Genomic DNA, 21248 nt, shown 5'->3' with positions numbered 1-21248 from the left:
GGCAAGAGGCGGGGCGTGAGTGGGTGTGAGCGGCCAAAGCTGGCGCCGCGCATGCGCGGGACTGGGCCTAGCAGTGCGCGGGAAAGAAGTAGAGCGCGCTCAGGCGTGCGGGGTGGCCGTGGCCGCAGGGCTCACTTCGCCCCGCGCGGCGGTCTGGGTCTGGGCGTTCTTCACACTTCGGTGGCCGCAGTAGGGTTAGTGTGGGTCTAGTTGCCAGAAGCCATTCCACAAGCTCGGGCCTCAGGCCTCCTGGCCCTTCAGCTCCCGACCCTCCCGGAGGGCTGCCCGGCCTCTGAGAGGAACCAGATTATCTTTTATTTTCTCCAGAATATTTCAGGCATATAACGTAACCTAGGTGTCCCCCACCCGCTCCAGGCAGACCTTCCCAGTGCCTGATAAGGACAGAGGTTTCTCAACAACTTCTCTGGCTCAGGTCAGTTTGGGCCGTCCGTCCCTGAGGGTGGAAGGAATTGCCCTGTGGTCGCTCCCGTCCCCTCAAGGCCCAGCGCTCCCCCCCCCTCCCCAAAGGCCCCACGTCCAGCCCTTGAAGCGCCCCCGAAGGCCCCTCTGAAGTCACCTGGTGACTCTGAAGGACTCCCAGGGCCCCCCCAAAGCCTTCGCGTGTCTCTAGATTCTAAATACAGCCCTTTAAATACAGTTCCTCATGTTGTGACCCAACGATAAAATCATTTTCGTGGCTACTTCATAACTGTCATGTTGCTACTGTTATGAAGCGTCATGTAAATATCTGATATGCAGGATGGTCTTAGGCGACCCCTGTGAAAGGGTCGTTCCACCGCCAAAGGGGTCGCGACCCACAGGTTGAGAACCGCTGCTCTAGAAGGTTCCCGAGACTCCAGCCCAGAGGGAGGAGCGGCGCACAGGCTGCCGGAGACTTACCACCGAGGTCGCCGCCTCCCGGTCCCTCCGGGCGCGCCGGACCCTGGGCAGCCGGGCAGCTCCCTCGGTGCCCTCCCCGCCGCCTCCCAGCCAGGCCTGGCCCGGGGCTGCTGCGACTCCCACCTGCGTCCTCTGGGGCCCAGCTGACCCCTCAGGGCGGCCCGCGGGCCAAGGTGGGGGACGGGGTGGCTTCTCCCCTCAGCCGGCGGCCCTGGGTCCGCATCGGGGGCAGTGACTGCTGGTAACGATGGGATTTTGCTCATTTCCAGGTTTCTCAGGGCGGGATAACATGAGTAAGCGGAAGAAGCTGCGGACCTCAGGTAGCCGGATATTCAAGTTGATCTCTTTATGGCCGTTTCTGCGCTTCGTAGGAATTTGGGCTTATTAATTGCGGAAATGCTGAAGTGACCACACCAAGCTCCTTTAAAAAAAATAATTTAATACCTGCTGGTTAAAAAAAGTATAAATGATGGAAGAGTGCCTCCAGGAGAAAGTGAAAGCTTTGTGGGCTTCCTCCAGCCTCTGGCGGGTTCTACAGCCGGGAGGGGGGGCAGGGCCCCGGCTTTGTGGCAGGGGTGCAACCCCCATGCCAGCCCACGCCAGAGACTGGTCCTGAACGGAGCGTGACGTGTGGCAAGGCCCTCTGGGGTGTGGCTGCGTGCTCCACAGTCAGACCGAAAACCTGCGATCCGCCCCGCTCTGCTGCTCCGTGGGGCAGGTGACGTGCTGCATGCCTCACTTTCCCCCTTCTGCAAACGGGGTCATAGAGCGCCCCTCCTTTTCTTTAGAACAGTGATTCTCTGCCTGGTGGGGGGAGGCATTTGCCCTGCAGAGGAAGTTGGCGATGTCTAGAGACATTTTGGGTTTTCACAGTTGGGGTGTGTGGGAGGGGTGGTCCTGGCGTTTAGTGGGTCTAGGCCAGGATGCTGCTCAAAGTCATAGGATGTGCATGACAGCCCTCACAACACAGAGCCATCCAACCTCAGATGTCAGTGGTGCTAAGGTAGAGAACCCTGCCTGAGAGCTCAGATGTGGATTAGGATAGTATTTGTTGTTTTGTTTTGTTATTCTTACAAAATATCCTTAGGATATTTTTTTCCATTGATTTTTAGAGAGAGTGGAAGGGAGTGAGCAGAGGGAGGGGGGAGAAACATTGATGTGAGAGGGGCACATCGATTGGTTGCCTCCCACACCTGCCCCTGACTGGGCTGGAGATCGAACCTGCAACCCAAGTACGGTCCTTGACCGGGAATTGAACCTACCACCCTTCAGTGCCAGGGCCGATGCTCTATCCACCGACCCACACCGGCCAGGGCTGGATTAGTGTTTGTCATGCACCAAGAAGAGACCCTAGGTAGTACGCGAATATATGCTACTATTATGATTGTCCTTCCAGACTTTATTCCCCTATGTTAACATCCAGCAAAACCACAGGCCATGGATCAATCATATAGTACAGCATTTAAAAAACAAACAAACAAAAATAAAAATAGCGCCAAACCGGTTTGGCTCAGTGAATAGAGCATCGGCCTGTGGACTGAAGGGTCCCAGGTTCGATTCTGGTCAAGGGCATGTACCTTGGTTGCGGGCACATCCCCAGTAGGAGGTGTGCAGGAGGTGGCTGGTTGATATTTCTCTCTCATCGATGTTTCTAACTCTCTATCCCTCTCCCTTTCTTTCTGTGAAAAATCAATAAAATATATTAATAAATAAATAAATAAATAAAAATAGGAAATGTCCTGGCCAGGTAACTCAGTTGATAGGAGTGTTGTCCCCTACACCAAAAAGTTGAGGGTTCAAATCCTGGTTGTGGTTTGATCCCCAAATCAAACTGGGCTGGTACGAGAGGCAACCAATGTTTCTCTCTCTTTCTCCCCCTCCCCCTTCCTCTCTCTCTAAAAATCAAAAACATATATCCTTAGGTGGGGATTTAAAAAAACAGGCCCTAGCCGGTTTTGCTCAGTAGATAGAGCATCAGCCTGTGGACTGAAGGGTCCCAGTTCGATTCCGGTCAAGGGCACATGCCCAGGTTGTGGGCTCGATCCCCACTGTGGAGCGTGCAGAAGGCAGCTAATCAATGATTCTCTCTCATCATTGATGTTTCTGTCTCTCCCTCTCCCTTCCTCTCTGAAATCAATAAAAATTTAAAACATTAAAAAAGCAAAAGAAAACAAACAGGAAATGAACCTGAGTACACTACTTCTTCCAAACTTTTCCTTCACATACAAAAATATAGTGTTTTTATTGGGAAAGTAGAGGCCCGGTGCACGGATTCATGCACATTGAAAGGAAATTAATTAGAAGAAATATTTTAGAGGCTGGAGAGGGACCACGGGAGGGCTCCAGGGCATGTCCAGCCCATCTTGCCCAGTCCTGATCAACTGGGCCCCAGCAGCAAGCTAACCTACCTATCGGAGTGTCTGCCCCCGGTGGTCAGTGCATGTCATAGTGACTGGTAGAACAGTCGAATGGTTGGGCACTTAAAATATTAGGCTTTTATATATAGAGATAGCGTCATCGCACATTGATATGCAACCTTTTTAAAATATATATGTTTTATTGATTTTTTAACAGAGAGGAAGGGAGAGGAATAGAGAGTTGGAAACATCAGTGAGAGAGAAACATGGATCAGCTGCCTCCTGCACACCCCCAACTGGGGATGTGCCTGCAACCAAGGTACATGCCCTGGACCGGAATCGAACCTGGAACCCTTCAGTCCGCAGGCCGATGCTCTATCCACTGAGCCAAACCGGTTAGGGCCAACCTTTGTTTTTTACTTCATGGTATATTGGGACCATCTTCACTTGTCCATATACATATAAAATTTCCTCATTAGAAAAGAAACACAAGTATTACATAGCATAGTTTGATTTCCCTGTCTATTGTCTAAGGTAACTCAAATTTCTTAAAAGTTTAGCAATAACTTCTTTACTTAGTGCTTAATGAAGTTAGGGAGTAGCATTCATTTTTTCCCCTCAAAATGTGGGACCAAAAATAAATTATCAACAGATTGAAATATTTTGTGTAGAGATGAGCAATAGGCTGCTTGGGACATGAGAATTTCTCTGACCTCAGAGGGGGAAGCTGGGGACAGCCAAGCCCACCCACAGCAAGTCATTTGGGGCCTCTCTTGGCTGTGGACCCCCAGCTCATTGAACCCCGGGGCTGGCCCAGCTGTTTCTGTATGCCTTGGATGGGGTGGGGAGAGAGGAAGACAGTTCTGGCAGATGGTGAAAGAAGCCCTTTCCCTTCCAACATCTTTTTGGCCTTTGGGGTTGAAAACAAGGTTCTGCCTTAGTTTTTTCTTATATTAGTCCTGTGGGAACAGATCACAGGAAGGAAATGAGAGGCTCTTCATTTCTGTTGATATTTTTGCTTCTTATTTGGTATAAATGTCCATTAGATTAGCAAAGAAAGCTAGTGTTTGGGCATCTTAAAAAAAAACCAAATAAATGAAGCTGCTGTATTTTGTGTTTTCTGGCAGACCACAAGGTAGGAATATGTTTGTGTAAGAAACTCATTGGAGCGTTGCTCTGGGTGCAGCATTGGGGTGGGCACCTGAGGAGAGGCAGATCAAGCACGAGATCAAAAGGTACAGCAGACTTAGTGCCTCCCCTCCACACCTTCAAGGTCAAGTCAAGAAAAAAAAGAAAAATGCTTCTCATGGAGAGAGCTAATCAAATACACAGCAGTGGGTTATAGTTCTGAATGGGCACACACGAACCATAACAGAATTAGAAGTTATAGGAAAGTTGCTGTGGTCTAGTGGAGTGCACACAGTTGAATGAATGCTGAGGTGGGCCCTAGCAATTGGCATTGGGAGAAAGGGGGCGCTTATTCAATGGGTTAATGTCAGTGGGTGTAAGGAGCTGAGGTTGGAAAGGGTCTACGTGACTGAACTCCAGGAAGATCAGGCCTATGTCTGGTTTGTCCTTTTGTCTTCACTGCCTGGTCAGAAGCACGGTACACAGTAGGCACTCAATAAATGCCGAAGTACACTTAGGTGTGCAGACTTTGGAGTTGGATGCCTGGATCCCGCTCTGGATTCCTTGGCCTTCTGTACCTGTGCTTTCTCATGTGTAAAATGGGCATAACAACAGGACCCTACCTTGAAGTTTTATCATAACACACCCAAGTTCTTAGGACAGTGTCTGGCCTGGAGCTCACCAGAGTCAAACCTTATTATTTGTTCATTAAATAAATGATTCAGTTGAGCCCAGATTTGGGGACGTTTCACAAACCAGCAACAATTGGTGATTCATGTGTAAGGGAGTTTCCTTTATCCAACAAAGAGATGTTAATAAATACCTTTAGGCCCTCACCGGTTTAGCTCAGTGGATAGAGCATTGGCCCGTGGACTGAAGGATCCCAGTTTCGATTCCAGTCAAGGGCATGTATCTTGGTTGTGGGCTTAATCCCCAGTAGGGGCGCGCAGGAGGCAGCTAATCGATGTTTCTGTCTCATCAGTATTTCTCTCTATCCCTCTCCCTTCCTCTCTGTGAAAATTAATGAAATCTATATATTTTTAAAAGTACCTTTAAGCTCTAAATTGCTCTCAGTGACGGAGAGGTATTGCAGAGATACAAGGAAATAAGTGGCAGCTGAGACATCAGTTCCGTAATTACCACTTAGTCACTCTGGGTCCAAGTTTTCCCAGGGTGGATATTTCCAGGCATCACAGAAAACTAGCGTGGTACACCATTTATTTGTATCTGCGTTTCCTGGGAAGTGATGTGTATTTTCTACATGTTTATTCAATCATCTACCAAATATTTATTGATCACTGATGGTGAACTAGATGCTCTTCTGGGCACTTGAGACTCAGCAGAGAGTGAGATAAACAAGGCCACTCCTTGCATGGAGCAAGTTGTAGTGGGCAAGACAGAAAGGACCCAGTACATTGATTCTTGCAGAAGAGCTTTGAAGTCAACAAAAACAGCATGGGCCTGACAGGGGATGCTCTATAGAAAAGTTAGGGAATGGCTCCTCTGCAGGGATGTTTGAGCCGAGACCAAAGGAGCCAGTACACACCTCTCACCACTTCCCCAGAAAAGCAGTCAGCTGGGTTTTGTCTTCTGTGGTTTAGAGCCAAATCAGGCCAACTCAGGATTCAGCCTCAATCATGACCAGTCCACAGGTTAAAAAGCTTTGGAGTCCCATAGCCACATAAGCTCCTAGGCCCCACCTGGATAAGGTTCCGTCCCATCTCTCGCTTTCCAGGCAAGTGTCAGAGCAGTGGTTTCCTGCCCTTGGAACAAGCCTGCTCACACTGCAGCAGTGGCCTCGCCAGGTTTGGTTGTCAGCCATGGAAGTGCATGCTCCTGGCATCCTCTACCCCATTGTCTTCCTTTTCTCTAAACCAGGAGAAGGAATTTGTCCACCAAAACCCCCAAAGCACCCAAGGCTCGGAGACCCTGACGGGGATCCTCAGAGTTTCCAGTTTGGCCCTTTGGGTCACCCTGAAGAGTCAAAAGGCAGTTCAGGACCTGTTCCCTCTACAGAGCAGAGTGGGGAGGAATCAGGACAGGAGGCCTCCAGGTAGGTGGCTCAAAACAGACTCTTACTATCAGTATCTAGACTTACTCTGTCTCTGGAACCTCTGCTGGCACAATTCAAGCACATTAGCATATCTTCATGCTTCTTCCTGTTCCACTTCCAAAGTTGAAATCATATGAAATTTTGGTTCCACATTTTGGTCTTTTTTAAAAAAAGTATACATGTATATCTCCACAATTATTATAATACTAAAGGCCCGGTGCATGAAATTTTGTGCACTGTGGGGTTCCCTCAGCCCAGTCTGAGCCCTCTTGCAATCCAGGACCCCTCGCTCCTTACCGCCTGCCTGCAGTGGAGGCGGGAGAGGCTCCCACCACCACCACCACCACCACCACCACCACCACCCCCACAGCCGCTGCACTTGCCAGCTGTGAGCCCGGCTTCTGGCTGAGCAGCCGCTCCCCCAGGCACTGACCACCAGGGGGAAGCTCCTGTGTTGAGCATCTGCCCCCTGGTGGTCAGTGCGCATCATAGTGACTGGTCATTCCACTGTTCTGTCAATTTGCATATTAAGGTTTTATTATATAGGATAAACGTAGTCTCACCAATGTTTTTTAAAAGATTTTATTTTTAGCCCTGGCCGCGTGGCTCAGTTGATTGGAGCATCGTCCCATTTGCCAACAAAAGTTGCAGGTTTGATTCCTGGTCAGAGCACATACCTAGGCTGCAGGTTCAATCCCGTCAGGGCATGTATGGGAGGTAACCGATTGATATTTCTCTCTCTCTCTCTCTCTCTCTCTCTCTGACAAATCAATAAAAAACATATCCTCAGATGAGAATGTAAACAAAAAAATTTCAGAGAACTTTTTTTTTAATTTCAGAGCACTTTGGTTTACAGAGATTTGAGAGGAAGACAGAAATTCCTCACATACCCCTTGCCTCACACATGCATAGCCTCCCCCATTATCACCATCACTCACCAGAATGGTACTTTTTATTTTTTTAGCCAAAGATGAACCTACACTGACATATCATCAACCAAAGTCTATAGTTTACCTTAGTGTTCACTCTTGGTATACATCCTATGGGTTTGGACAAATGTATAAAGACATGTATCTACCACTATAGTATCATACAGAGTATTTTCACTGCCCTAAAAATCCCCTGTGCTCTGAGAGACTGTTCATCTCTCCCCCTGATCCTGGCAACCACTGGTCTTTTTTTATATATATAATATATTTTTATTGATTTCAGAGAGGAAAGGAGAGGGAGAGAGAGAAAAAAACATCAATGATTAGAGAGAGTCATGGATCAGCTGTCTCCTGCATGCCCCCTACTGGGGATCGAGCCCGCAACCTGGGCATATGCCCTTGACCAGAATTGAACCCGGTACCCTTCAATCCACAGGCCTACGCGCTATCCACTGAGCAAAACCGGCTAGGGCACCACTGGTCTTTTTACTTCTCCATAGTTTGCCTTTTACAGAATCTCATGTAGTTGGAATCATACAATATGTGGCCTTTCAAATTGGCTTCTTTCACTTAGTAATGTGCATTTAAGTTTCCTCTATGTCTTTTCATGGCTTGATAGCTCATTTATTTTATTTATTTTATCCTCACCAGAGGATATGTTTGTTGATTTGAGAGAGAGAGGAAGGGAGAGAGAGAAACATTGATTGGTTGCCTCCCTTACATGCCCCTACTGGGGATCAAACCTGTAACCCAGATATGTGCCCGAACTGGGAATCGAACCCAAAACCTTTTGGTGCATAGGACGACACTCTAACCAACTGACCCACTTGGCCAGGGCTCAGTTCTTTTTAGTGCTGAATAATATTCCATTTTCTGGTTGTACCATTTCATTTACGCACTGGAGGCCATCAGGTCTTGGCAATTATGAATACTCCTGTTTCTTTGGGCACTGTGTTTCTCATATCTACAAATTCCCTTAGAATTTGCAGAGTTGGAGGCAGGAGTGTCAGTGCAAATGAGAATTCCTGGTCTTACCTGAGGAGCCGATTCCTGGGATTATAAGGGTGAAGTGCTGCCAAGCAGGCAGCTTCGATTCTAGATGTGGGACTCAACACCCTTCTTAGAGTCAAATGTTCCCCAGCACACTGCTCCCCTTCATCCCACCCTCTCTCGGCAAGGTGCTCCAGGACCTCCCTTCTGGGAGACTGAGCCCTGCTTTGCCCTTGGACTTCATTCTCTGTCCCACTAGGTGCACTGAAAGCCTTGGGTGATTTCAGAACCTCTTGTTTTGTCTTTCTCCACCCAGCTCTCTGGACAAGGAAGCTGGAGCTCCTTCCAGGAGCCTCTCGCAACCAGAAAAGGAGCCAATCCCCTTTCCTCCTTCCCAGGTGAGCCTGTTTTGTAGCTTTCCCTGGAGCTCCTGCCTCTGTTCATCCTCGTGGCCAATGGGCTGTTTGCCCTGGGGATAGAGGGCACAGGCCAGGTTTGAGACAAGAAGGAAACCGGTTTGGGCATTTGTTTGTTTTCTTAGACCTCATTCCTCCCTTATATTTATTGCTGCTTTGTTCTTGTTGTATCTGGTTCACAGAACTCAGACAGGAGGTTTGTCCCGCAGTTTGCAAAACCCAGGAAGGCAGTGACAAGACTAGCTGCTACGAGGGAAGAGGACCTCGGGAGTGGGGCCTTTAGCTCGGTAAGACCCTAAAATCAGCAGGCTGAGCCCCATAGATGGGCAGCTTCTTGGCCAAGCCTTGGGAGCGGAGTTTAACCTTGTTGTTGTTGTTTTTTGGCAATGGCTAGATCTGCACCTCTCCACACCCCATTTTCAGCACATTGCACTACAGATGTCTCTGGACTGCAGGTGCTATGCAAGCAGCTCCCATGCCTGTGAGAGGCACTCAGGACAGCTGTGCCCATATCAGAGTGCTGGAGGCAAGAGCCCTCTTGCCCACATTTCGTGAAAACTAGAAAACTCAGAAAGGCAATCCTGACCAGTTGCTGCTCAGTTGGTTGGAGTGTCATCCCAAACACCAAAAGATTGCAGGTTTAATTCCCAGTCAGGGCACATACCTAGTTTGTGGGTTCATCCCCTATCAGGGTGCATGCCATGCAGAAAGCAACTGATCATGTTTCCTCTCTTTCTCTCTCTCTCTCCCTCCCTCCCTTCTTCCCTCCCTCTCTAAAAATCAATAAAAACATATCCTCCGGTGAGGATTAAAAAAGAAAACTCAGAAAGGCAGCCCATGTTCTGTCCCTGAACCCCTTTGCTTCTCAGTAGCTTTTGGGCAAGTGGGGGCTGTGGGGGCTCTCACAGTGTGCTCCCTTATCCTTGCCGCTGTGAGCTCCAGCGCTGACACTGTCTGGTAACACAGGCCCCACAATAAGTGAGTGGTGGGAATGCCAGCAACTGCGTTTGTAATCAGCCTTAGTTGGGAACACCCTTGATATCTTTCAACTGGTGAATGGTTGAACAAACCATGGTCTGTCACCGTGAACACAACTCAGCAATAAAAAAAGGAGCAAAGTAGTGACACAGGCAACCACATGGATGGATCTGCAGAGCATTACATGGAGTAGGAATAGCCAATCCTGAAAGGTTATTTGCTATAGGGTTCCATTTACAGAACATTATTGAAATGACAAAGATCATAGACATGTAGGGTGGACTAGGGGTTGCCAGCAGTTGGAGATGGGGCAGGGGGAGGGACGGGGAGGTCACAACATGGGAGAGAGGTGTGTGTGGCTGCAAATGGCAGTACCAGGAATCTTTGTTTTGCAACTTTTCAATATCTTAACTCTCAGAGTGGATACACAGCCTCCACCAGTGAGAGAACCGTATAGAACTTAATACACATACACGAATGGGAGAGCCGAATAAGGCGGGGGACTTGATCAATTTCAACACCCTGGTTGTGATACTGTACTTTGGTTATATAAGATGTTACCATTGGGGCAAACCGGGTGAGGAGCACAAAGGATCTTTTCACATTATTTCTCACAACTGCACAAGAATTTGCAATGATCTTACAAAAAGTTTAATTTAAAAAAAAAAGTACGGGTGATAGCTTTGCCATTGATGCCGAAAAGGCTGTATGTGACTCAGCGGTCTGGTGGCCGGTGGCTTCACTGAAGCCCTATAGACATGCTGTGACCTTCGGTGGTCTGACATTTGCAATGCAGACCCTCTCCTAGAAATATTTGCCCTACTGTGCAGGAAGGTTATTGAGAAGGTGTCTCCCCCCCAGCACTGATAACTACAAAAGAAGTGGGGGAGCAGCTGCTCTCTGTAGGCATCCTGGATGCAAACCTCGGTCCCTAGGTATTGAATTTATTTGCAGTTCAATTTGAAGGGAGAGATGATGGCATGGGGGTGAAAGGAAGGGAGATATTGAGTTGACTCCATTGTTAGGGGCTGAATAGCTTGAAGGATGGAGTTGCTGCTCGTTGAGACAGGGAGACTCTAAGGGGATGCTTAGGAGCTGGTGTTCGTTGTGTCACACTGGAGGTGACCAGGAAATGCCAGGCGGGAATGTCAGATACATGCATCTACAGTCAGGGGCGATCTGGGCTGCAGTGACTCCACAGGTTTAGGCTTGAGCACCTAGAAGGATCGAGGTGCCATCTACCTAAGGATGGTCCTCCATCTATGTCCCAGCTGGAGCCATACTCTCTCTGAGCCTGCTCTGGTCATCTCCCACCTTTTAAACAGTTTATCTTGAAATGATTAGAGATTTATAGGAAGTTGCAAAAAAACAGTATGGACCCATTGATGAATGAATGAATGGGATAAACAGAATGTTGCATATCCACTCAATGGAATGTTATTCACCATTACAAAGGAAGGATATACTGCTGCATGCTACAACACAGATGAACCTGGGACATTATGCTAACAAAATAAGCCAGTCACAAAGCAACAAATGGCGTACAATTCCCCTTACATAAGGTCCCTAGATTAGTCAAACTTCTAACGACAGTAGTGTGGAGGTCATGAGGGGCTGGAGAGAGGGGGGGTGGGGACTTAGTGTTTAATGGGGGTAGAGCTTCAGTTGTACAAGGTGAAGACTTCTGGGGATGGGTGATGATGATGGTTGCATGCGAGTGTGAATTTACTTAATGCCACTGAACTGTGCACTTAAAAATGGTTAAGATAGTGCCCTAGCTGGTTTTGCTCAGTGGCTAGAGCACTGACACACTGACTGAAGGGTCCTGGGTTCAATTCCGGTCAAGGGCACATACCTCGGTTGCAGGCTTGATCCCCAGCCCTGATCGGGGCTCATGTGGGAGGCAACCAATTGATGTGTCTCTCTAATATTGATGTTTCTCTCTCTCTGTCTCTCCCCCTCTCTTCCACTCTCTAAAAATCAATGGAAAAATATCCTCAGGTGATGATTAACAACAACAAAAAATGGTTAAGATGGTGAATCTTACATTGTGTGCATCATACCACAATTTAACAACAAAACAGCACAGAGAAGTCCTGTATTTCCTCCCCTAGTTTCGCAAGTGGTGACTCTTACATAAGTATGGTTCGTCTCCAGTACAGGCAATTGACATTAGTGTCATCCACAGACCCCCTTGAGTTTTACTAGTATGTCCTTGATCTCCACATGCCTGGTGGGGAGAAGGGGATGTGGGAAGGATTCCTGGGCTTCCGGTTACCCTCCGGCCTCTGGCACAAAGCTCTGCCCTGTACTAGTAAGTAGTCCCCCCTTTTCCGTGCTTTCACTGTCCATGGTTTTAGTTAACCTGTGGTCAACCACTTCCAAAAAAATATTAAATAGAAAATACAGAAATAAACAATTCATAAGTTTTAAATTGCATGCCGTCCTGAGTAATGTGATGAAATCTCACACCGTCCTGCCTGGGACATGAATCGTCCCTTTGTCCAGTGGCTCCACCCTGCATATGCTCCCTTCCCATCAGTCACTTAGCAGCCGTTTGCGTTATCAGATTGACTGCTGTGGTATCACGGTGTTTGTATTCAAGTAACCTTTATTTTACTCAGTAATGGCCTCAAAGCCATTCATATAACTTTTATTACAGTGTACTGTTATAATTGTCCTATTTTATCATTAATTATTGTTGTTAATCTCTTATGGTGCCTAATTTGAAATATAACTTTATCATAGGCATGTATTTATAGGAAAAAACATAGTATATACAGGGTTCAGTACTATCTGCAGTTTCAGGCATCCACTGGGGGTCTTGGAACGCATCCCCCATGGATAAGACGGAATTACTGTACTGATCCCTTCAGTGGTCTGCACAGTGTCTGAGACTTTGTACAGGGGCAGTAACAACTAGAAAAACCTTCAGAGTGGTTGGTTATTGAAGGCCTGAGGCTGAGCCTTTCTCTCTACACAGGAGACACCACCAGAGCCCAGTGCCCAGCAGGCAGGAAGCCAGCCGTGGCAGGAGTCCCCAGAGCTCACTATCTTGGAGGCCTGGGAGCCAGGAGACCAGACGCAAACAGATGGCACCCACTCCAAGCACAGTGTCCAAAGCGCTGTAACACCTGTGTCCAGCAGGGGGGATTCTCAGCCTGAGGTCTCCAATGACATTTCTTCAGAATGGGGGATGGTGCCCTTGGTTTCAGAGAGTGCCAGCCAGGACTGTCTGTTGAAACAAGGGACCGATTTGCCAGATGCTGGAAGCACAGAGGGGGGTTGGATTCCAGGTGATCTCAGCCAGAAAGGGCATCTGCCAAGCAGTGGTGCTGAGGAGAAGGAGCCAGACCAAGGAGTCCCACAGGAGGAAGGTGGCCAAGGGGGAACAGGGACTGACCAGGAGAAAGGAGACAGCGTCCTAGGCCTGGTCACTCAGGGCTCAGAGCCAGGATCTGCAGCCCAGGCCCCACCTGACCCCCTGCAGATACTCGGCAGGGTTGGCAAGGAAGCAGGAGGGCGCTGTAGCAGCCCCAGACACTCCTCCCTTAGGATCAGTGTCATCACAGATGTGGGCACAGACCCCACCAAGTCAGAACAGAGGGCTCTGGGGTTGACGGGGCCAGATGAGAAGGCTAACACCCAGGCACCTGCCTCTCCCAGCGGGAAGGCCCCTGATGGAGGCCATAGCGGGGCCCTGCTCACAGGCCCGCCTCTCGCTGGGGAGACCACAGAAAGCAGAGGAGAGGAAGGGTGGGAGGCCGACCCCCCTGGTGATGTCTCCAGGGGCCCTGCAGCCTCCCTGGTTCTGGCTCATGAGACCCAAGAGCCCTCAGTAGGTGCTGGATGTCCCAGTCCTGTAGCCTCAGAAATTGACCCAGTTGTTGGTCAGACACAGGTACCAGACCTGGGTCAAGAAGGGCTGGGAGGTGTGTGCGCGTTGTCTTTGTTGTCACAGCCCTCAGGTGAAAAGGCAGCCGAATTAGGTAGCCAGAGCCATGAACAAGACTTTGGGGGGTTCAGTCTGTCCCTTGGAGCCTCTGTTCCACCATTGCGCAGAGAAACAGCAGTTGGTCCTCCCCCGGATGCCAGGGCCCACCAGGGCAGCCCAGATGCCCCTGCAGGCCCGGCAGGCCAGCCCAAGCATCCTGACCCTGCAGACCAGGCCGCCTTGGAACTTGACTTCCTGCCAGACAGCCAGATACAGGATGCCCTGGAAGCCCTCAACTTTGAAGCCCCACCTGAGCAGGTAAGAGCTTCCTTAAGTTACAGCCAGACCATCCCAGAACAGGTGCCAGTGTCCACAGGCTCTCGTCCAAACCACCCAGTGGTGGGGGAAGATGGGGCGTGTGGTAGTCTGTTTCTATGGCAGACGAGTCTAGGGGGTCTGAGTTGCAACTTCAGTGGATGTGTGGAGTCTGTGATTTTCCAGAAAGAAAGACCTGCTTTTCCATGAGGGGCCTGTGCCAAACATATGTATGGAATTTTGATTTTATGCTGGGGCTGCCTGCGTGACAGGCAGTGGGAAAGCTGCCCAATGAGCCTCTGCCAGCCCTGGCGTTCACCTGTCAGGGCAGGTGGCAGCCTTGCTTGAGCCCTGCTCCCAGAGTAGGCTCCATGTCCCTGGCTGGTGGCACACCTGAGCCTGGGCTAAGTGCTTTGCAGTGGTGCTCTGAGAGGTAGGTGGTTCTCGGTTCTCTTTCCACACACTGGGTTGGGCACCTGCCAGAGGTGACACAGCCAGGAGGGGAGGAGGCCGAGTCTGCATCCAGATTATCCTGATTCTACACCTATGCCTCAGCCACCCCATCCCAGAATGTGGAGTCCAACTCCCTTTACAAACGATGGCCTGTTTTTTCAGCTGTTCCTGTGAAGATATTTTCCCCAAAAAATGTATTCAATACATGCTTGTCAAGAGCCTGCATGGTCCCTGCTCCCCTGAGGTTTTCAGTAGCACTGTTCCCGCCTACCTCTCCCAGAGTGAGCATTTTTTAAAAATATATATTTTTATTGATTGCAGAGAGGAAGGGAGAGGGAGGGAGAGGGAGATAGAAAGAGATAGAAACATCAATGATGAGAGAAAATCATTGATTGGCTGCCTTCTGCACGCCCCCCACTGGGGATCGAGCCTGCCCCAGACCAGAATTGCCCCTGACCAGAATTGAACCTGGGACCCTTCAGTCCACAAGCCGACACTCTATCCACTGAGCCAAACCAGCTAGGGCCAGAGTGAGCATTTTTGTACCCTTTCATTTTGGAACTTAAAGAGTCTGCATGTGACACAGCTCCCAAACAAGCACAGGATCCCATCGGGTGCCCAGCTGAAGAAAGCCAGCCGTTCTGAGGGCGGAGGGAGCGTGACTGGGTTGAGCGAAGGTGGTCTCCACTGCATTCTGGCCCTCCACAGTGCTCACCTGTGAGGCGATTTCAGACCTGGCCCTCCCTGGGCTGTCCGGGCCCTGGCTCCTCCTGCACCTGTCTCATGATCACCAGATGAGCAAGATCATGGAAAGTAGGTCACAGTGCAGAGTTAGAACACGATCTCCTGGGAACAGCTGAAATTTTAGAATTGGAGCCTTGTTTCTTGAAAAGTGCAAACTCCTCACTCGGAAGGAAATGCCGTCTAAGTTACTCCCAGTCTCTGGCCTCTTGGGCAGTGGCTAAGGGAGAAAGCTGGGGAAGCAGTTGGGACATTTGGTGGCAGCCAGCAGGCAAAAGAGCGAGCCCTTCCGGACAGGCTGCCAGTGACTGTGCACTTGAGAGTCAGCAGTGGGGGGGCCCTGGGCAGACAGCCAGGTGGTCAGACCTGACAGGTGCCCCAGGGGAGTAGGCTCTGCCTTAACAAGGCTGCCAACGCCCAGATGAGTTTCGTTTAGATATTGGGCGTTCCTGAACAAGTTGGGGTGACCCAGGCACAAGCAAATTCTCATGGGAAGATTCTGATAGCCCTTGGCAGGAAGGCCAGGTGGGTAGGGACACTTAGGTGCAGCACAGATGGAGGGAGGGCAGCCTCACCAGGCACGGTGGTGGGTGCCGCGTCAGGTGAAGCCACTCAGAGACTCAGAGGTTACACAGCGGTGACTGACCAGCTTCAAACCCAGGTCCCCTCACAGGAAACTGGTGTTTTCTTCTACAACAGCTCCCTTGGGACATGATACTCACCCCAGAGCTGTGGAGCCTCCATACACTGCTGCATTAAGGAGCATCAAAGCTGAGTCCCAGGTCCCTTTCAGGGGCCTACAGCTCTGACCCTGGCATGTTCAGAAACACTTTTGTTGTGACCGACATTTACACAATCCTGGTGGGCGAGAGAATATTCCTGTGGCCAGGAACAGTGCAGTGAGTTGGGTGAATATGTGGTCTTTTAAGTGAGAGTTGCCTGCATGAAATAGCCAGATGCTGGAGACACTGAATTATTGTCTGCAGCAGAGACCCCAGCTGGCACTGCTGGCATTCAGGGCCAGCTCGTTCTGGTGGTGGGGACTGTCCTGTGCACTGTAGCATGTTGAGTAGCATCTCTGGCCTCCACCCAGATGCCAGTAGCACCTTCTTCCCCAGTCGTGACAACCAAGAATGTCCCCAGACATTGTGAAGTGTCTCCTGGGGATGGAGTCATCCCCAGGTGAGAACCACTGGCTACAGGCAGTTTTTCAGGTACTTCTTTGCTAGTGTAGCTCAATCCTTCACCCTGTCCCCACTCCATCAGGGAAGAGCATGTCCCTAGAACAGGCGCCTTTCCAACCCCAAGACTTTGGTCTCCTTAAAAGAGGCTCTGGGCTAAGCTGCTGCCCCCACCCCCACCCCCGGCCTCTTTCCTCTTTCCCTGGGACACATGTCACCCCGTGATTGAGCCTGACATTTTCCACAAAAATTAAAACACTGTCGATATTTAGAGACTTAAGCTTCTCCGGGTTATTTGGCTCTCTCCCCTATTAAGTATGAATTTTTCCTTTGCAATAGATTTGCAAGATCTTTTTCTGACATAAAATGTGTGGCTTATCTGGCTGACCCCTTCCCTTCAACACTGATGCCCACCTTGCTACAGTCGCTGCACCCAGGGGTCCTCTCTGTGCCTTTCTAGATACTGCAGGATGCACAGAGAATGTGTGGCTGGAGCCCCCAAGGCTTAGGGCAGCTTGTTGGAAGGTGCAGGCCCGTGGTTCCCTGTCTGCTCTCTTTCTGAGGAGTGATGGCAAGAGCAGCCCAGCTGGTGGCCCCCAGGTCTAACCACTTTTCCTCCAGGAGTTCCAGCCTCGGTGTTCCTGCCGTGGCCCCAGGGGCACAGACGTTTCCTGTGTGACTTTCCTTTCCTTTCCTGTGCAGGGTAACTGCTCACACATGTGCTCTCTTTCCAGTTTCCTGCAGGGAGCGGGGTGGGCCCTTGCTGGCCTGGCACCAGCCTGAGTACTGAAGGAGGCCCCCTCATCGAGTCTCAGCCAAGGTAGGCCAGGTGGGAGGCCACCCCAGGACCCTCATCTAGGGGGGGTCTTCCCTTTAGAGAGGGAGTGTCACTGCTTTCCTGGCACTGAGCTGCCATGATCTCCACCCCCCGCCCCAGCCCTGTGAGCTCCCATTTTGCTGATGAGGGGGCCTGGCTCTCCCTCACTGGGCCTCGCTTTCCTCAATCCAGTAAGGGAGCTGAGTTCTGTCCTTCAGACTGTGTGTGTCCCCGGCTCCCCGCAGGTGGAAAACTGGTCACCAGCCATCTGCACCCAAACAAGCATCTCTCCCGGGACCCCTGTTGGTGCCCCTGGTTCTGTGGGTTGTTTGAATTCAGTGTGTGCATTTTTCTGGAGAAAAGGTCTAGAACTTTCCCTGAATCTCCTCAGTGAAACAGCTAAGAACCTTGACCGGGCCGATCTTGGGCGGTCCCAGTTCTGGCCCAGGGTCTGACCTGGCTTGTCTCCTCACTTCCCACTTGGCTCTGTGCCCCAGGCAGGCCACTGGGTGCACTGTCCCTCCACCTGAGGAGTGTGTGTGTGTGGGACGAGGGTGTCCTCTCCCCTTACTCCAGAGGCTCTCACAGCCTGTCATCTCCCTCCAGTCCTTTCTCCCGCCCTGCCGGGGCAAGCACTGGGTGGCCATCCTCTCCTGTTACAGGCCTCTCTGCAGAGGCGGTGCCTTATCAATTATTTATGGCCAAGCTTCTGTTTCCGTCTAGCAAGTGTGGAAGAGGGACTAGGGGTGCAACCCTGGGTGAGTTTTTCTTTCCCGCCTCCTCCTCCTCCTCCAGGGATAAGGTAGCATGTTTTTGCCTTCTTCCCTTGCATAAGCTTTGTCACTAGTACCTATTGTACTAGTCACACACACACACACACACACACACACACACACACATACACACACACACACACACACCCTGCACAAGTACCAGAGGCCATTCAGTCAAAATGGCCCCACCATTGTTTGAGCAAAGAGGAGGGGGAATCGCGTCTGAGTCTGATGTCCTTGCTGGGCGATGTGACCCCACATGGACATCTGGAAGGCCCCCAGGGCAGGGCCTGCGGTCATGGCCCATGGTGAGTAAGACACAAAAGAAGCTAAGGCCAAGGTCAGCCAGCCATCTTGGGTGACAGCAGCAGGTGGAGCAGAACAGAGATCCTGTAGTGAAGGACCAGGAGGTGCTGCCATGCCCGGGTCTGGTGTGATTTGGGGAAAGCTGTTGACTGGAGGCCAGGAGGACGACCCTCTGCCAGCACCCGCAGGCCACATGTTAGATACAGTGGGTGCTGTGGCACATCCACCGCTCCCATAGAGGTTAACACCATCCAGTGCCGGCTCTTCCAGAAACTGTTCTGGGCACTGGGCACTGGGCACTGGGCAGGCAGCGTGGGACAGGACAAAACATGAAGCCACCATCTACTGCACATTGGATGGGGCAGGCAGGGTGAGAGAGAGACAAGCAAATTAGATAAGCAGATGGCAGAGTGTTAGGGAGAAAAAGTCAGTGGGGAAGAGGTTAAAATTTTAACTCAGTGATCAGAAAAGTATTCCCCCAATCCCCCTCAAGAAGGAGACATTTGGGAGAGAACATTCCAGAGCCCTAAGAGGTACTCAGGGAAAGGCCAGGAATTCATCTTGTGGCTGGAGGGAAGGCAGGGACGAGAGGGAGGGGATGGGGGCTGGAGGGGCCAGCAGATGGTGCAGTGACCATTTTCACAGCCCTTCACCCCATACTGCATGGGAGACAAGCTGTAGGCGCAGGGTCTGGGGAGACTGGTGGGGAGAGGTGGCTGGATTCTGGGTGTGCTTTTGGCAATCGATCCAGCTGGGTTGGCCATCAGAGCTCTGCCCGCAGTAGCTTAATATCTGGGAAAGCAGACAGCTGAAGGCCCAGCGAAAGCCCCCCAGAATGGTGTTTGGTGGAGCTGCCTGTTGAGGTCAGGCCTCTTATCTTCCTTTCCCTACAGTACCCACAAGGGGATCAAGCCCCGTGAAGCCACCAGGATGGAGGACGCAACCAATACCATGCGCGGCCTCATTATTGAACTCTCCAACCTGAAGTAAGAGGGGATGGATAGGACAGGCAGTGGGATGGGAAAACCAGTGTGGCAGCAAGGAGGCACCCTACAGCCGCCCAGACCTCCCATCAAAGACCTCCAAAAAGTGTCACTCCTCCTGGGCTCTCACCTATTACGTCATAGATTCATCCTTTATAGACTTGTTAGGCTCTAGAGAGGGCCTGGGACAGTCAGTGGTCCACTCTGTAACAGGTTGATTCTGATTGTGCATGTGTGTCTGAGAGTGTGTGAGCCTCTGTGAGAATGTGCAAACAGGAGTGTGGGTGTGTCCTGCTCTGCCTCATAGTCAAGCCAGCATATTCTTGCAGCCGGCTGATCATGAATGCCCACCGGGACCTGGAAGCATTCAAGCGCCTCAACTACCGGAAGGCAAAGCCTGCAGGGAAAGCCCCCATGCCCTACACATCAAAGGGGGCTGGGGCTCTCCCGAGAGGGGAGCAACCCTGGCGGGATTTGTAGATGCTTCCGAATGGGGAAGCTGGGGGACTGTGTGCAGGGCTTACCCCTCCCATGGATGTATGTTTTGTTCAAACCCTGGCCCCAGAAGTGCCTGATGTTCCTGCCACAGAGCTGTCAACAATCCCCCTGCAGACCCCGGAAAGCCTTCAGTCCCTGATGTTGCTCCTGGTATTTTGTTACCCCTGGTACTTTGTTATCCCCAAGATGCTCCAGCGGGTCCTAGTGGGCCCCAGAAACTGCCCTTTAGCCGACCTGGAAGTCAGCCTCCCTGGGAAACCCTGGGTCCACAGCAGCCCTCTGGAGTCTGTATGGGGAGGGAACCTGCTCCCCGAGAGGCTGAGGCTGCAGGGGGAAGTGGAGGCGGGCTGGGGCCCCAGGAGCAGGGCCCAGAGCCACCCAGATGTTTATCTGGGTTTGCAAATTTTGGCTCCTTAGCTGAGGTTATGGCAGGTTCAGAATTTGTTTCTTTCCTGGAGGAAAAAGGGCCCCCTTTGTTGGTTGTGCGTTTGTCTCTCTCTGGATTTCCATTTTATTTATTTTGGGAAGAGCACTAATAAATGATTCCCCAGCAAGGCCCCGGACCTGCTGTTTGAAGGTTGAAGCCTTTGGGTTCCTTGATATTCGGCCCACAAACCTAACTGCCTCTTTCCCCTTTTGCTTCTCATCCTCCCTAGGAGGGCAAGTAGGGCTATTGCTGGGACACAGGTCAGGGTGTCCGCACGAGATCCCGAGTGTGTGGGATTCCCTGGGAGCGGGTGGCTGTGTGGGCCCATTGAGGCACCCACGCCAGCACCTGTGAGGCAGTGAGCCCACAGGACTCACCTGGAGAGGTGTTTTTTCCCCGTGCTCAGTGGCCCTGTCTGTTCTCCATGAGACAAGCTGCTTTGAAGCCCCAGACCGGAAGGAGGCAGTCCTGGGGGGTTGTTATTAAGACAGGATGTCAAGGAGGGGTCACTGCACACCTCATCCCCCACAAGCCTGACCACAGCCCCCAAGGTAGCATCAGAAGCAGCCCCAGACACTGTCATCAAACCCATTTCTCAGAAAAAAAGCTATTTCTATGAAATTGGTCACCACCAGGTGGACCAGACCTGTCCCTTTATTAGTGGCTCTGCCAGTGACTCCCTCACCCAGACTTCTAGGGCCATGGCAGAGCACCCCTCCCACTGCCTACACCCTCGGAGACTATTCAGGAGGGGAGCAAGTCAGATCAGGGTCCCCTTTCACCTCTCCTTCCTTGACCCCGCCAGGACATGCCAGTTTGTCCAGTGTGTCCAAACCCTAGGAGCTCTGCCCTTGGCAGTACGCAGCAGCTGGCAGTGCCTGGGATGTTGTGTCCCTAATTCAATTTGAAGACCCTTTGGACTGCTCTCTGTGGTGTTTTTGGCCTCCATTCTCCCCCTCCAAGCCTAGGCAGCAGGCTGTCTTCAAGGGCAGGCTCCCATCCCAGACTCTCCTTCTGGGTGGCCCCAGGTCCCAGTTCAAGGGCAGAGGGGACCTGCAAAGTCCAAATC

The 21248-nt window shown here is 51.1% G+C and overlaps 1 protein-coding gene across 2 annotated transcripts; it reads left to right on the top strand.

Moving 5' to 3' along the window:
• Positions 1-62: 62 nt before the first annotated feature.
• BRME1 (break repair meiotic recombinase recruitment factor 1) lies at positions 63-20809 on the top strand. 2 transcript variants are annotated; one of them, XM_059696584.1, is made up of 9 exons: positions 63-433; positions 1170-1220; positions 6264-6438; positions 8674-8755; positions 8956-9060; positions 12735-14003; positions 17110-17195; positions 19165-19257; positions 19584-20809. In XM_059696584.1, the coding sequence occupies exons 2-9, from the start codon at positions 1190-1192 to the stop codon at positions 19732-19734; spliced, it is 1992 nt and encodes a 663-aa protein (XP_059552567.1). In that variant the 5' UTR covers positions 63-433; positions 1170-1189; the 3' UTR covers positions 19735-20809. The 2 variants fall into 2 exon arrangements, with proteins under 2 accessions (XP_059552567.1, XP_059552568.1); XM_059696585.1 differs by lacking the exons at positions 12735-14003; positions 17110-17195; positions 19165-19257; positions 19584-20809 and adding an exon at positions 9168-10042.
• The last annotated feature ends 439 nt before the right edge of the window (positions 20810-21248 follow it).

This window comes from Myotis daubentonii, chromosome 5 (genome assembly GCF_963259705.1).
Source record: "Myotis daubentonii chromosome 5, mMyoDau2.1, whole genome shotgun sequence".
Taxonomy (NCBI): domain Eukaryota; kingdom Metazoa; phylum Chordata; class Mammalia; order Chiroptera; family Vespertilionidae; genus Myotis; species Myotis daubentonii.
The sequence above is the reverse complement of the archived record's forward strand: the minus strand, read 5'-3'. Positions and strand labels throughout refer to the sequence as shown.

What these genes read in the sequence shown, in the direction of transcription:
- BRME1 (XM_059696584.1), top strand. Translation starts at nt 1,190, where the DNA reads ATGAGTAAGCGGAAGAAGCTGCGGACCTCAG. An exon ending in TCCCCTTTCCTCCTTCCCAG is followed by an intron (nt 8,756 to 8,955) that starts GTGAGCCTGTTT and finishes TCTGGTTCACAG; the next exon opens with AACTCAGACAGGAGGTTTGT. An exon ending in GGAGTGGGGCCTTTAGCTCG is followed by an intron (nt 9,061 to 12,734) that starts GTAAGACCCTAA and finishes CTCTCTACACAG; the next exon opens with GAGACACCACCAGAGCCCAG.